This window comes from Glycine soja, chromosome 1 (assembly GCF_004193775.1).
Source record: "Glycine soja cultivar W05 chromosome 1, ASM419377v2, whole genome shotgun sequence".
Taxonomy (NCBI): Eukaryota; Viridiplantae; Streptophyta; class Magnoliopsida; order Fabales; family Fabaceae; genus Glycine; species Glycine soja.
The window spans coordinates 10,724,934-10,739,229 of NC_041002.1; the positions used below are offsets into that span (position 1 = coordinate 10,724,934).

Here is a 14,296-nt window from a genome sequence, read left to right on the forward strand (position 1 = left end):
CCGCATTCCTTTCTAAGGCAGTTGTTTATCAACCGACTTAAAATCAGTGTTGTAAAAACTAAATTTTCTGGTAGTGTTGGAAACCACTTTCAATGAACAATCCAAATACTGCTCAGGTTTGGGTTGTATATCTAAACCTTGGAAATATGGAGCCTTCAACCGTTGAAAACTTACTCTATGGAGATCAACATTGGACATTCTAAGGGTACTGTATCTTCAAACAAAAATTACTATGGTGATCATTCTCAAATTTCCTTTAAATTGTTTGTACAAACTCATATATTGAACCTACTGAAGCACAGGTTGGAAAAAGGACTACATGGATGGATACAAATTTGCAAAAAAAAAAATGATCATTTTCAAGAATCAAATTCCATTGTTACTGCTAATCAAAATCACCATATTCCAACAACTTCCAATTGATGCACTGAGGAAGTTATTGAAGAAATAACTAATTTTCAGGACTACTTGTCAGAGAATGAATGGTAAGGTTGATTTGTTAAATGGATAACTTTATGGTTTGAAATGACACCTTGGAAGTTTAATTCCCTTGTTTTATTTCTGGATAATATCGTGCCTTTTTCTTTTTGTAGTAAAATCGGAAGGCTTACACTCGCAAAACTTTTGACTGCTCTTGATATGTTATCATCTCAACATGATGGAAGAAAATCTAACAGTGAAGAAGTTCTCCAACTTTATACCGATCTGATGAAGTTGGATCCAACACATTCTATATACTACAAGGAAGAGCATAGTTTGATACCACTAAAGTGAGTAATATAATTTTCTTTAGTATTAAATATCTATCATAACATGATCTTGTTCCCCTTTCCCTTTTGTTGATAAAGATGTCAAATACTCATGTGAATATCAATCAGCATAAATTTCATGTGAATATGAATATATGATAGCTAGCTAGAATAAATGGACCTTCCATTCTTGTATTTGCATATCACATGATTGTCTTCTTCTTTCAATTTGACAATAGGAAACATGACTAGGAATGTATTTATTTGTATTTGACTGAAAAAGATTTTCTAAGATTCCCATGTGTGATGTGGGGTAAAAAGTGGAAACTGAAAATATTTTCAGAACCAAACTTTCACTTTATAGTTTTATATTAAAAACAGTTGACTGAAGAAAAGCCATTTAGAAAATACAAGAATCTTGTAATTTTCTTAATGATTTTTCCCCCTCATCTGGTTTTCCTATAAAATTGCACTAGATTTTGGAAAGATTTTACTAGGCCACGCTGGTGTATGCTTATTTTTACAACTTAACACTAGTGCAAATTTTCTGTTTCTTCCCCAAAAAAATCTTTTTACTCTTACTATTTTTTTATGATTCTGCAGATAACTTCAACTAGGGACTCTTTAATATCATACTGCCATTACTATAAAAGATGCAACAGAAACAGTCACTGGTTATGTCTGTCTACGATTACAAAATCTATCACTGTCACGGATAGGATCCATTGAGAATTTATTGTGGGTGCAAATCCTTAGCCACAACAAACTTCGATCCGTTGAAGGTAGAACTTGCATATCTTATAATTTAGCTGTAACTTAGCTTTTATCCCCCTTCAAATACAAGAATCTTTGCTTATTCCTTTAGTAAGGTCCGCAACATGGATTCTAGTATGCCATTGCGCTTAATCCTATACCATAGATTCATGACCCCCCCCCCCCCCCCCCCCCGCCCTTATTTTTAATACTTAATGCTAACTCTAGCGTAGGTTGTATCCTTGTCTAATCACTTTTGGAAAGTTTAGCTTTTGATGTTGTATCTAAGAATGGAAATAAAATGTCTCATACTGATCTTTTGACAGGGTTGGAGGCCATGCAACTTCTATCTTGCTTAAATCTGAGTCATAATAAATTCGGTAGCTTTACTGCTTTGGGGCCTCAGATTGCTCAAGTCACTTAAAGTGTTGAATATCTCGTACAACGAATTAGGCTCTCACTCAATTGACACAACGGGATACTTATGCTCTTCTCCTGTAGCTAATACCAAAGAATTTGCTTGGGACCGTTTTGAAATTCTAACTGGCAGCTTTAGTGCCACAAAATTTTGGGAAGCTTTCTTGATATTTGGAAACTTAGCATTGACTGAGTTAAACATCAACATCACAGGGAATATGCAGTAGCTAGCTGATGAGAACTTCAGGTTATTTCTTGTCAAAGTTCTGCCAACACTTAAGGGGCTAGATTATGAGAATTATCTTGACCTATCTCGGCTTTTAGGGATACAATTTATCTTACTGATACGATGTGAAGATTTACCTCCTCATAAGAAGACTGTTCATCATTGGGTAAACTTGTCCTTGACAAAGGATATTTTTTAACCCGTTTCTCATTTGGTCCTTGTTGGCATCAGGTGTTACAATGCTATTATGGATTATGCTTACGCCAATAGAAGTGGGTAACATATTTTTACAGTATACAAATACCAAATGACGTCTTTGACGAGTAATACAAGCTCCTTGTTCAAATCTCAGTGCTTGGCCTTAGTCATGAAGAAGGTGCAGTTTATATGATCCTTAAGCATGTACACGATCTTTGATATTAGCCTTGTTAGGCTTGAATTTCCCTTAATTTATGTATTTATGTATAATATTTGCTGTGCTGACACGTGAAGGTGTAGTCCATTCTGTTGTGAGGGATGAAAGTATCATTTGTGTAATCAATCTCTCTCATTCGGCCTTTTGATCTTAAACTTATATTTTGAACATTGATGCTTAAAAGGGTGATTTTAACTTGTTGCCTTACAAATCGATATATTTTTTTTGGTAAATTCTAAGTTGCACTAGTTGCTCCAAAGGATACTACAAAGAACATCCTAGCTCCACTTGATCACATAAATAAGATCATTTATCATATTACTTTCGAAATTCCCAACTGCCTCATAGAACCTCGATCTCCCTATTGCACCTTATCAAAGGAACTTAGAGCCACAAGAACAATAATACTCTTCATTGGAACACACGAGGCAAATATATATATATATATATATATATACACACGTGTGTGTGTTTGTATAGGACATTTTGATGGAATATCATGGAAGGATCTATTGTTATATGGAATGACCTCAACTCACAGTTCATCTACAATTTCATCACATGTAAGAAGATTTTGATGATGTCACATTTACAAGCACGTGTAAGGTTGGGAAAGGATGAGCCACTCTGAAGTTTCTCAGCCAATTTTGCAAAGTAACTCTAGTCCCATATCTACAACCGTCCATTCAGTTTCACATCATTGTGAAAGTAAGAAAAAAAAAACCTATCCCTCGCTAAATCCAAGTCGACCACAATGGCAAAATTCTGGAGTTAACCATCAATTTGGTCCCTCAAGTATTACACTCCTAAATAGTCTTTAAATAATGAAATAATATAAATAATTCTTAAAGTATTAAATATCCATCAATTTAGTTCCTATATTGACATTTTACCAACATGCAGAGACAAATTTGAAGGATTTTTAAATATTTGGAAAACTATCTAGTATGATTTCTAATACTTAGGAAATTATTTATATAATTTGTTTAATTTTTGGGAACTATTTAAGAAAGAGTAATACTTTAAAAATGAAAATGATGGTGCATTCATTCTTCCAGGGAGAAACCAAATGTTTCTAGTACGTTGGCACAAGTTGTCAAGCCCCCGAAAACAAAGTCAAGGGAAGAAAAGCAAAACACCCCAAAAGAAAAATAGTTTGATTTTGCATAAGCTAGAAAGATTAAATTCCAATAACTGCCTCTAAAAACATATCACAAAAATGTATTTTTCCCAGACAATCCTCAAATGCACTCAAAATAACTAAACTAAGTATACATATCATAAAATTGCCAAGCAAAAGCTCAATAATACTGAATAATTATAATTATAATATGTATCATACAAGCAAAATAGATGACAAGCCCCCTACAGAAGAAGCCTCAATATCTCCACAAATGATTGTGTATTTGTGTTCTAGGTTTATATAATTTTAAAATAACCATTAAAAGTCAAACAAATGGGGAAGGATGTACAGAAACCAAAAGTTATATGCTGCGTCAAGAACAAGTGAGAAATCTGGATGCAAGTGGATGCTCATGAAAATGCCACATAAATTATCACTTATATGTTTTCATTCTTTTTTGTACTTGATCCGAGTCTTCTCCACTGCCTGCATCTCTAAAATGTGCAATTGTTTGATTGTTTGAAGAAGGGTTGTCATGATGCTGCATAACACAAACAAAAGAGGATCAGTGCTTCAGTATACAAACTAGGTACTTGAAATTTTGCATATTTTGGATTTTGGTGGATATCACTTAATCAAACTATCACCAGATAGATAATTGACGAGCATATCATCAAAGAACCCACCTATTTTTAATTTCAAATATTAATACTCTAACATTGATTAGTTACCAGTCTCAGTTCTAATGCTCCTCTGTTACATCCTGAGCACAGCAAAATGGGAAGGCAATTGATAGGGTTCAACCAGAAATTAGAGAACAAGAATCGAATGAAAAGAGTCTGGTTAACCTTCCTTCTGAATCAATGTGATTCAGAAGTACGAACGATATAATGAGGTAATTCCATAGTCCCCAAACACTCCCAAAATTGACTTACAACAATGACACCTCTATTCTCTCACCATCCAACTTATAACAGCTGTAACAGCCGTGGCAGTGCCGGCGTGGTGACTGGCTGGTGGCTGGTGGGTGCATGATGCAGGTAGTCTGAGTGTTGAGGTGAGTGTGCCAAAGGGATTTAGGTTTAGTTTAGTGTCTGTGTATTAGAGCTGAGCCTTAGGTTAGGGGTTTTAGTTTCACTAAAACACCCCCATTTTTTTGTTAAAAATCACACACCCTATTTTATTTTTTTAATAGAGATTAAAATACCCGCGGGTAAAACCCGATTAACCTGTGAATTATGCGGGGCAGGCTAAAAAGAAATAGTATAACAAATTCTTTTTTCCAATACATGATCTTCAAACTTATAAGGTCTTAAAACTAATTCTAATTAAGAATTAATGATATTAAAATCATAAATTCAATTACACTAATGGTTGAAATTCTAGATAATGAAAATCCAAAATCAATAGAATATTTGTCAAATGAATCCCATAAATTCATTTAAAATATTAATTTTGTATCACAAATTTTTCCATATTTTTATAAAAATGTCTGGGACAAAATATTATTTTCCGTTTACAACATTTCTATATACACTGGTAGGGTATCGAAATCTTCTTAGGGTGTGTTTTGAAACCCGTTCCAGCAGTGTTGAACGGAAAAATCTCACATTCGAATATAAAAAAATAGGAGGGAGGGTGATGGATTGGCGTTACATTGGATGGAACAGGAATGCAAACACACACATCTCGCAATAGAAAGACACAAGTATTAATGAAGACAACATGCCACTATATACCTTGGGAGAAGAGGTCCCACAACTCAGTCCTTTGTTTCCTCGTTTCCCAAGATTAATCTGAACTGAGATGCTAGCCTGTGACAGATCTAAACCAGCACTTTGTAGCGCTTGAGTTAGATTATTCAACAACCTGTTCATCAAATGGTTTAATACTTGTTATTAATGATGACAAAGACTTCAAAAACAGAAAAAGAAAAATGCTAGAACAATATTCTAAATGACATTAGCATATAGGTATCCATCCAAAACCATTTGAAGAAGCATCTAGAGGGTCCCAAATGGTACTGCTGGGAGTCAACATGAGTAATAACATTCTAAAACCAGCTTACACTAATTTACTCAAGACTATTAGAAACCTTTAAAACACTACAAGCAACATTACGGCACAATGACTATCAATTTAAGAAAATGCCAACTTATTTGAATTCTTATAAATTGAATAACAGATGGTTTCAGAATCTCAACCACATTTCACACTTTTAAGACAGTATATAAAGGAGTAATGTGGTCCCCAGCAGTCCAACATTTTGCTGATGCAAGACATGAATTAGTGATGTGTAAATTGTAATCCACACAATACAGTGACCAAGAACCTAATTCAAGACCCATCAGGTAGCATAAGAATTGGGGGAACAAATGCTATTTAGCTAATTCCTCAGGAGCTAATAGCGGTCTTGAAATGTTACCTTTTTCCCTTTTCTATTTTTTCAGAAAAAAAAAAGTAAATATCCATCAATTTAGTAATCTCTCACTCCCCTCAACAATGATGAAGCACCAACTCGTGTTCTCTTCTCCATATGAACATATACTAAAGAATGAATGAAACGTAACAAACAGGGAACATAAAATCAACATACATGTTGCCTTACAATTGTCAAACATCACAACATTATTGAAATCTTTGTGAAAATGTAATATCAGATTTTTAAAAATGGACAAATTCAAAAGAAAAAGCGGGCATTATTAGATTTTTAAAACCATAACAAGAAGAAATCAAGAAAGTTCTTTAAAAAACTAAAAGAATAGATAAATAAAAAGTGTATCAATTATCAAACATCCATAATAAACAGAGCCATACAATCTAACAGAAATAAAATAATAATAATAATAATAATAATAACAACAACAACAATAAACTTTAAGCAATTACCCACCCTTGGGAATATGCACTTGAGATGCTAATTGTCCCTCCTTCAACCGTGAATTCATCCTGTTGGTTCTGTGGTTCACTAGTTGTTGGGCATTCAGTTGATTGTGGATCAGAAACAGTTCCATGAAGAGGATGTGCAAGTACACCATCACTTCTGACAGGAACAGACATGTTTGCATGCATAGCAAGGGGAAGAGGCATTCCCTTGTTTACTAAATCAGGTTGCCTCTCAGCCGTCTTGTTGACAATATCCCTGCTCTGATAAGGATCTATTGTATTCTGGGTGCCACTAAGCATAGTTGGAGAGATACTAGCATTGCTTTCGTCAAACTTTACAGGAAAAGGTGATACTGGACCCAAACCATTCTTTACAGCTGTAGGTTGACCAGCAAAGCTCTGGACACGCCAATGACTATTTCTCTGTATTATTACAGTGAGTAAGCAAGCTAATACAATAAAAAATTTAACCAATGAAATAGGTTGATCATCATACTATACATATTACTCTATATTATCAGTTAAGTACTTACGTTGATAAGTTCAACCAAAAGCAACAGAGTTAAAGAAATTCGACGACAGCAGAGGAACCTTTTATGATAAAGAAAAATTCTAGCAACACACTTTCTAATCCATTCTTTTGAACACACACTCTACCATTGGTTGAAATTTGTTGAAAATCACAAATTTCTTTAGGTCTCACTTCTTATCTAATGAGTCTCTTAATTTTGTAGTTTTTAACTAATATAAAATATGTGTTAGATTAGAGAGTGTGCTGTTAGCACTCCTCTATCAAAAAACACTACTCTTAGAATGTTGGGTTTGGGCCTAACCAACCCCAAAAGTTCGCTCTACACTATTTTGGTTATAATACTAGACAATGCAAGACCTCCAATACACACCCCTTATGCCAAGGACATCTCAGGTATCTGATAACAGGTGACCTAACAGGTCATCAGATACCATCTTAGAATTTTAGGTTTGAGTCTAACTCAACCCCAAAAGTTAGCTCATGAAGTAAGAGTTGTCCCTCACTTATATACACTATTTTGGACATATTACTAGACAATGTGAGATCTCCAACAAAAATAATAAATCAAATAATTGTTATCAATTTGGCAAATAATATATGAAAAATAGAAGTCCAAACTGCAGTTGAGACCAATATAATGATTAAGTAATTCAAAATAAAGACTGTTTCTATTTCACTCTATATCTCTATTCTGTTAATTTTAACTAATAATTTTCATTTCATCCAGGTGCTCACATGTCAACGTATTTGCATTTTGCAATAATGGCTTTGTCTAACTTCATGTCAGCATTTTTGTATGCTAAACAACCGTTTTGATATTGTTTTTGGCAAACCAGTATTATACAATAAGGGATTTGCATACAGTTAAAAGCAAAAGATCCCAAAAACATTATGGTTTTTCTAATTTACCCATGGCATCAACTTCAGGGGCTCTTGACCCCAACCTTGATATGAACCTTCATACTTTTGTACCTTCTCCTGTAAGTACTGAACATACTCCATCACCTGCAAAGAAACATGACAGATTGACAGGTTGTTTGATATATTCTCAATCAATTTAAACTAGAAAAATATAATTATTTTACAAAATGTACCTCTAATAAAAATGATGCCGTGTCCCTCTTTTGATCACTATGAGGTATGAGATCCCTCAATATCTGGAATCTGGAGGAAAGGGTTACCAATCATCAAAACTCCAACTGAATGCACTAAAATTTTAAGCTCTCTAAGTTAATTAAAAAACACATAGGACCTCATAAATCCATTATAAACTTATCACGTAACATTTAATACTTAAGACTTCAATATCAAAAGTTTTTTATCTGAGAAGGATAAAAGATAATAGAAGAGCCTTACAAGAAACTGACTTTCAAGATTTTAACATTCTTTACAACAAATTTTAAGTAGCCTCTTTCACAATCACTAGCATGAATATCGCTTACTACCAATTCTGCAGCAGGGGTTAAGACAAAGATAAAATTGAAGCAATGAAGTGATAAGATCCACAGCAATGTAAAACTGCTGACAAACCTATCCACCTTTACACTCACCATCCATTAAATAAAAAGAATTGTACTAAAGAGAACCAACAAATTATTTCAATTTCAAATCAACCAAAACCAATAATAAGCTATGACTTAATTTCTGAGTTTATTTTCAAGCAACTCACACTAGAACACTCAACGCACTACAGCACTAGTCTAATCAATAAGAGTTACACATATGGCATACCTCTCATTTATCTTGCTCCTTCTCCGCTGCTCGGTCACAGAATGTTTCGATCTTATCGCACTAGCCTTGTCGATGGCTTTTCCATCTGCTATAACAACAAGAACTCTAAATTCATTCAAACATGAACTTGAGAAGAAACACCTCATAATTGAATCTAACATTAACGTAGGAATGAGATATAATCACGCAAACATGTTTTTTTTTTCCAATGAAAATTAAGAAGGTACCTTTGTTGGCGTTAGGGGCAGAGGAAGTACCCTGTTTCTTGGAAGAACCAAACTCTTCTTCCTCGTACTCATCCTCTTCCTGGCTCCCTTTCCCTGCTCTCATTGTTCTAAACAAAGGGTATCACTGAGCACTTCTGAATCACGAAAAAAGAAGAGAACTTTGAGGGAAACAGGGATACCCAGATGGGAAATTGAGAAGAGAAAGGAGAAAGTGGAATTGGGTCAGGTGAGATTTTGAGAAGGGTGTTCACCAGCGGCGGCGTTGAAGGTGGAAGTTGGTGTCTTCCGGCGAGTCACCACCACCGGAGAGAGAAGAAGAAGGAGGAGCGCTAGCATGTGACTGATCCCATGCGTATCTCGTGAGCCTTCTTCATTTGGCAATAAACCCCTTCTTTCGTATTCTCACACTTCTTTCTTAATCATTTTCGAGTCTTTACCTGGATCATAATAAATTAATAATAATAATTAAAAAAAATAATGCATTTTGTTCCATGTTAAGCATTTAGAAGGAAGGTATGACAACTATTTTTCTTATTATTGTTATTATTATTATAGTAATTTAATTAAATTCGAATGATATTGTAAAAAAATATTATATTATTATTCGATCTAACATGAATAATATTTTCTTTTTCAATTTTAATAATAATTTTTATGTTTAAGATAATTTTTAATTGATTGATAATGTAAAAAAATTACACTTACTTTATAAATGAAAATTCAATTCAATTATAATTAGTAGTAATAATAATCATTTTTATATATTTTTTAAAAAAAAATTATCAAAATATTCAATAAATGAAATATTAGATAATCATATATATTCTTATATTTTCTTATAATAATAATGACTTAACACGGGTTAAATTTGATAGTTAAATTTTATAATTATAATTATTCATCATAAAAATTAAAAAAAAATATTCATTTCATATAATTAAAGTAAGTATATATACATATCAAATAACTTCAATAAAATTAATAAATTTATTTATGTAAGAACATTAAATATATATATATATATATATATGATAATTTTTAGCATAATAAATTAAATTTCAATAATACAATAATAATTAAAATTCAATTATACAATACTAATTTGTTGCTTTAATATGTTTCAAGACATTATCAAATATCAATGTGGTCAAAATTATGCAATTTTAACTTAATTAGGTTAGAGATAAAGAAATTTAAATAAAATAATAATATGTTAAAAGATATAAGGATAATTAAAAGCGATAAGAATAATTAAGGAGGAGATGAAATCACGAAAGTGATAAGGGGGAAAAGATAAATATTAAGTGGGGAATTTTTAACAACAGGAAATATTTGCATGGGGGAGTGTAGTTCACTTCTAATTAAAGAGAATTTAAATGAAATTGAGAGTAAAGAGAGTAGATTCACAAGCTAGATAGTATTCTTCTAATATTTCTTATTACTAGTCGTCTTTTAGTTTATGAAATTTTTATTTGTAAATTATTCAAGAAACTTTTAGTCTATCAAAACTATAATTTGTAAATATATTTTTTAAAGAAAACGCATAATTTTTCTTTTATAAATCCAATCTTTCATAGACCAATGCAATACATGAGGAATATGGTCAGTACGAATTTAACGTAATGCATTTTGCTGTGTTCGAGATATTTAAGGAAGGAAGGATTGAGATTGATTTTGGTGAGCAAATGAAGGTCCTTCCTTGGTTTAGTGGTGGCCGATATAGGTTAGCTACAGCCTTCAATATGGTACTTCGCTCCTGAATATTTGGTTTGTTTATAAATAAATTAAGTAATTCGGTGTAACTTTAATAAATCACGTCAGTATGTATTTTATAACGTGATATGAATTATATTGATACATCAGTCAATTAAATTTTTTTTTTTTTTTACAATTCAAATTTGAGGATCTAATAACTAATATTTTATTTTTTATTTTCATTTTTATCTTAATATTTTAATAAAACATCACTTTATCCCTAATCTTTATAACTGAAAAACACAACCAGCTATTTTTAAATGCTAATTTTTAAAACTATTTCCAATTAAATTGAATTTAAAACTGAAAAACACAAACAGCTACGGGGTGTTTCTGTTTTTCACTTTGGCTTTTTTTAATTCTAGAAACAAGGAAACAATTATTTCTATTTTTAATTTTGTTTCAAAACACATTCTCAAAATAAATTTATCAAGCGATTTTATTTTTATTTTTTTTATCTCTAAATTTATTCAATTTGATACTTACCAAACAAACAGTTCTTCAAAACTATTTTACAGAATAATATTTAAAAAAAAATCATAACACAATCAACCAGGCCTTAAGCAACCTGGGCTCAATTCAGGTGGTTGATGAGGAGGTTGCGGATAGCAGATCCTTTGAATCCTTAACACTCAAAATCGCAGTATCTATAATTCTAATCAGTTTAAAGTTAAGCTACTTAAACTGCATTTTCTCCTTCAGTGACTTCAAAAGTTAAAATTTGTAAATACCCAAAAACATCATTCAAAAGCATACTTTATCAAAAGTCCAATCATATTTAAGCCGAACAACTTGAATTCTTCAAATAAAAAACATCAATGCTTTTGTAATTTATACATCGTTCAATCAAACATTCATACATAGATACAAAGCCATCCAACATGTTCTCATTCTCAACCCAGAATTTAAACCAACCTATGCACTAATTGCCTTTTTTCTCTGCTTTCCACCACTGGAAGGTGGTGAGGTAAGGGCCACGGTGCGAAAGCGGCACGGTGAATCTGTCCGTGATTGTGGGAGACAGTGAGAGTCGAAGGCTACGATTCAGAGTTACACGATTACAAGACTAGCATTCATATTTAGGAAATTAGGAATTGAATTAAGAAGATAAGGGATAAAGTGGTCTTTTAATAAAATTAAATTAAAAATTAAAATAAATAAAAAATATAAAATTAATTATTAGGTTATTAGATTTGAATTAAAAAAAAATTAAACATGATTAGCTTATGTGTTTACGTAATCCACATAGTACTACATGATTGAATTATATAAAATACATACCAGAGTCACATTAAAATAATAACTTAAATCTCTATGTTTCATGGTTTTTAAAACCAAAGTGAACTTTCCGGTCCATTTTTCTTGTATTGGGCTACCGAATGTGCCACATATTGGGAGTTGCTTTGGGCACCAGCAGAATTGCTGGTACACCCAGAAATGTTTTTAAACTCCCATTATATCCCTCTGTTATAAGTTTTTGTTCAGTGCTTTCTTTCTTCACGTTTCTTCATGCAACCTTATTTTTTTTCCTTGACCTTCGTTCTCGTGAGAGGTGTTTCATGAGAGTTTGTCGTTCGTTCTTGTGTCCTCTTTGGTGGAGGTGCATTGTTTACGGTGGTTCGTCGACAAGTGATGGTTGTGGCGGTGGTTGGTTTGGCCATTAATGGCAAAGGTAAGTTCTTGATTTGATTTTTTCTCGTAATACTTATAGATTGATAATTCATAAGTTATATAAAATTTATGGACTGATAATCCGTAAGTTTTATATAACTTACAGATTGGTAATCCGTAAGAAACATACGGATTGACAATCTGTAAGTTACCTACAAATTGTCAATTTGTAACTTATAAATTGACAATCCGTATGTAACTTACAAAATTTCAATCCGTATGTTTCTTATGGATTACCAATTCCTAAGTTTTTTAAATTTATTTGTTATTTTTATAAATTTATTTTATTATTTAATTAGATAAAATTAGAATTGTTAATTAAAAACTTTTAAATAATTTTAGTTTGAATATTCATTTGAAAGTTGTAGTTTATAGTTTGAAAGTGATATTAATGTGAAAATAATTTATACATAAATTTGTTTTTTTTTGTTTTTACTTTAATGTATTATATTAATAAATGCAGTAACAAATGTGAAAATTATATGATAGTATAATTATGGTGTGATTAGGGGTTTTTTGTTTGCCATTGAATTTTTTCAATGTTTTGATAAGATGGACGAAGATCAATGGATGTATGATAATATAAGGTCTGAAGAAGTTGATATGAATGAACAAAATGAAGACAAAGTTGGTGTGAATGAAGAACATGTTGATTGTTTTGATATGTTCAATACTTCTCAGGTATTAATCTGATTTATTTTTATTAAAGTAATTAAATGAATGTCCCTTGAAGACTAAACTTGTATGGATTGTGTTGTAGGTGTTTGCTACCCATGATTATATTCTGCATTAGGTTCGATCTGTTGCTTATAAAATTGGTTTTGTGGTCGTGATTATGAGATCAAATACAAATAATGGTATTAGATGAAGGACCTCATTTGTTTTAATTGGCTGTGAAAGGAGTGGTCAATATAGGGCCAAGAAGAAATATTTGGTAAGAACAGTTACTAGTAGTAGAAAATATGGGTGTCCCTTTAAGCTACATGGGAAACCAGTTGTGGGAGGTGAAGGATGGATGATGAAGTTAATTTGTGGGAGTCACAATCATGAATTGGTGAAGTCATTCGTTGGACATTCATATGCTGGTCGACTGACTAAGGCAAAGTGTAAAATTCTGATTGGTAAAAAAAAATGCATGGGGTTATGTTATGGAAGGTCGGGGGAATTTGGTGGATTGTCCTTCTAAGCAAGAGTTCGATGAGTGCCTTAAGAAGTTTGAATTTGTTTGCTTATCATGGCTAATGTTTGCTAACTATGTGAACTAAACATGGTTGATTCCCCACAAAGAAAGATTTGTTAAAGCTTGGACGAATAAGGTGATGCACTTAGGAAACACAACAACTAACAAGTATGAAAATTCTAAATTTTTGTTGTTGTTAGGGTTTACAATTGAATGGATAAAAATAATTGTGTTTGTGTACTTGGTTGTGTATTTCATATGCAGGATTGAGTTTGTTCATTGGGCCTTAAGCAGACTACTACCAAATAGCCTTCGAGACCTATGTAGTGTTTGGGAAGCCATGAACAACATGATCACGCTGCAACACACTAAAATTAAGGCATCTTTTGAGACAAGTACACATGTGGTTGGACATGTTTTTAAAGTTACCTTATAGAAGAGACTACATGGTATGGTATCAAGGTATGTTTAAAACCAGATTGTTGCTGAGTTTGAGCGTGTACATTATGCTGGCAAAAACCCTTCTTGTTGTGGATGTATCATGAAAACTACTCACGGTTTTCCATATGCATGTGAGCTAGCTAGATATGTTGTTAGTACCATACCACTTGAGACAATCCATATGTTTTGG

At 32.4% G+C, this 14,296-nt stretch overlaps 1 protein-coding gene across 2 annotated transcripts; it reads right to left on the reverse strand.

Moving 5' to 3' along the window:
• Positions 1-3,843: 3,843 nt before the first annotated feature.
• On the reverse strand, positions 3,844-9,471 carry LOC114412529 (transcription factor BIM2-like). Of its 2 annotated transcripts, XM_028376460.1 has the most exons (8): positions 9,311-9,471; positions 9,060-9,193; positions 8,833-8,920; positions 8,196-8,265; positions 8,011-8,106; positions 6,577-6,992; positions 5,423-5,552; positions 3,844-4,224 (listed from the first exon to the last, which is right to left on the reverse strand). In XM_028376460.1, the coding sequence occupies exons 2-8, from the start codon at positions 9,160-9,162 to the stop codon at positions 4,117-4,119; spliced, it is 1,011 nt and encodes a 336-aa protein (XP_028232261.1). In that variant the 5' UTR covers positions 9,163-9,193; positions 9,311-9,471; the 3' UTR covers positions 3,844-4,116. The 2 variants fall into 2 exon arrangements, with proteins under 2 accessions (XP_028232261.1, XP_028232269.1); XM_028376468.1 differs by having other exon boundaries at positions 8,833-8,917; positions 9,060-9,467.
• Positions 9,472-14,296: the final 4,825 nt, after the last annotated feature.

Excerpts from the sequence above, each read along its gene's own strand:
- LOC114412529 (XM_028376460.1), bottom strand. The coding sequence starts at position 9,162 with ATGAGAGCAGGGAAAGGGAGCCAGGAAGAGGATGAGTACGAGGAAGAA. Across the intron at positions 8,107-8,195 it reads CGGCATCATTTTTATTAGAG|GTGATGGAGTATGTTCAGTA; the intron begins GTACATTTTGTA and ends GTTTCTTTGCAG. Across the intron at positions 6,993-8,010 it reads CCCTGAAGTTGATGCCATGG|AGAAATAGTCATTGGCGTGT; the intron begins GTAAATTAGAAA and ends GTAATAATACAG.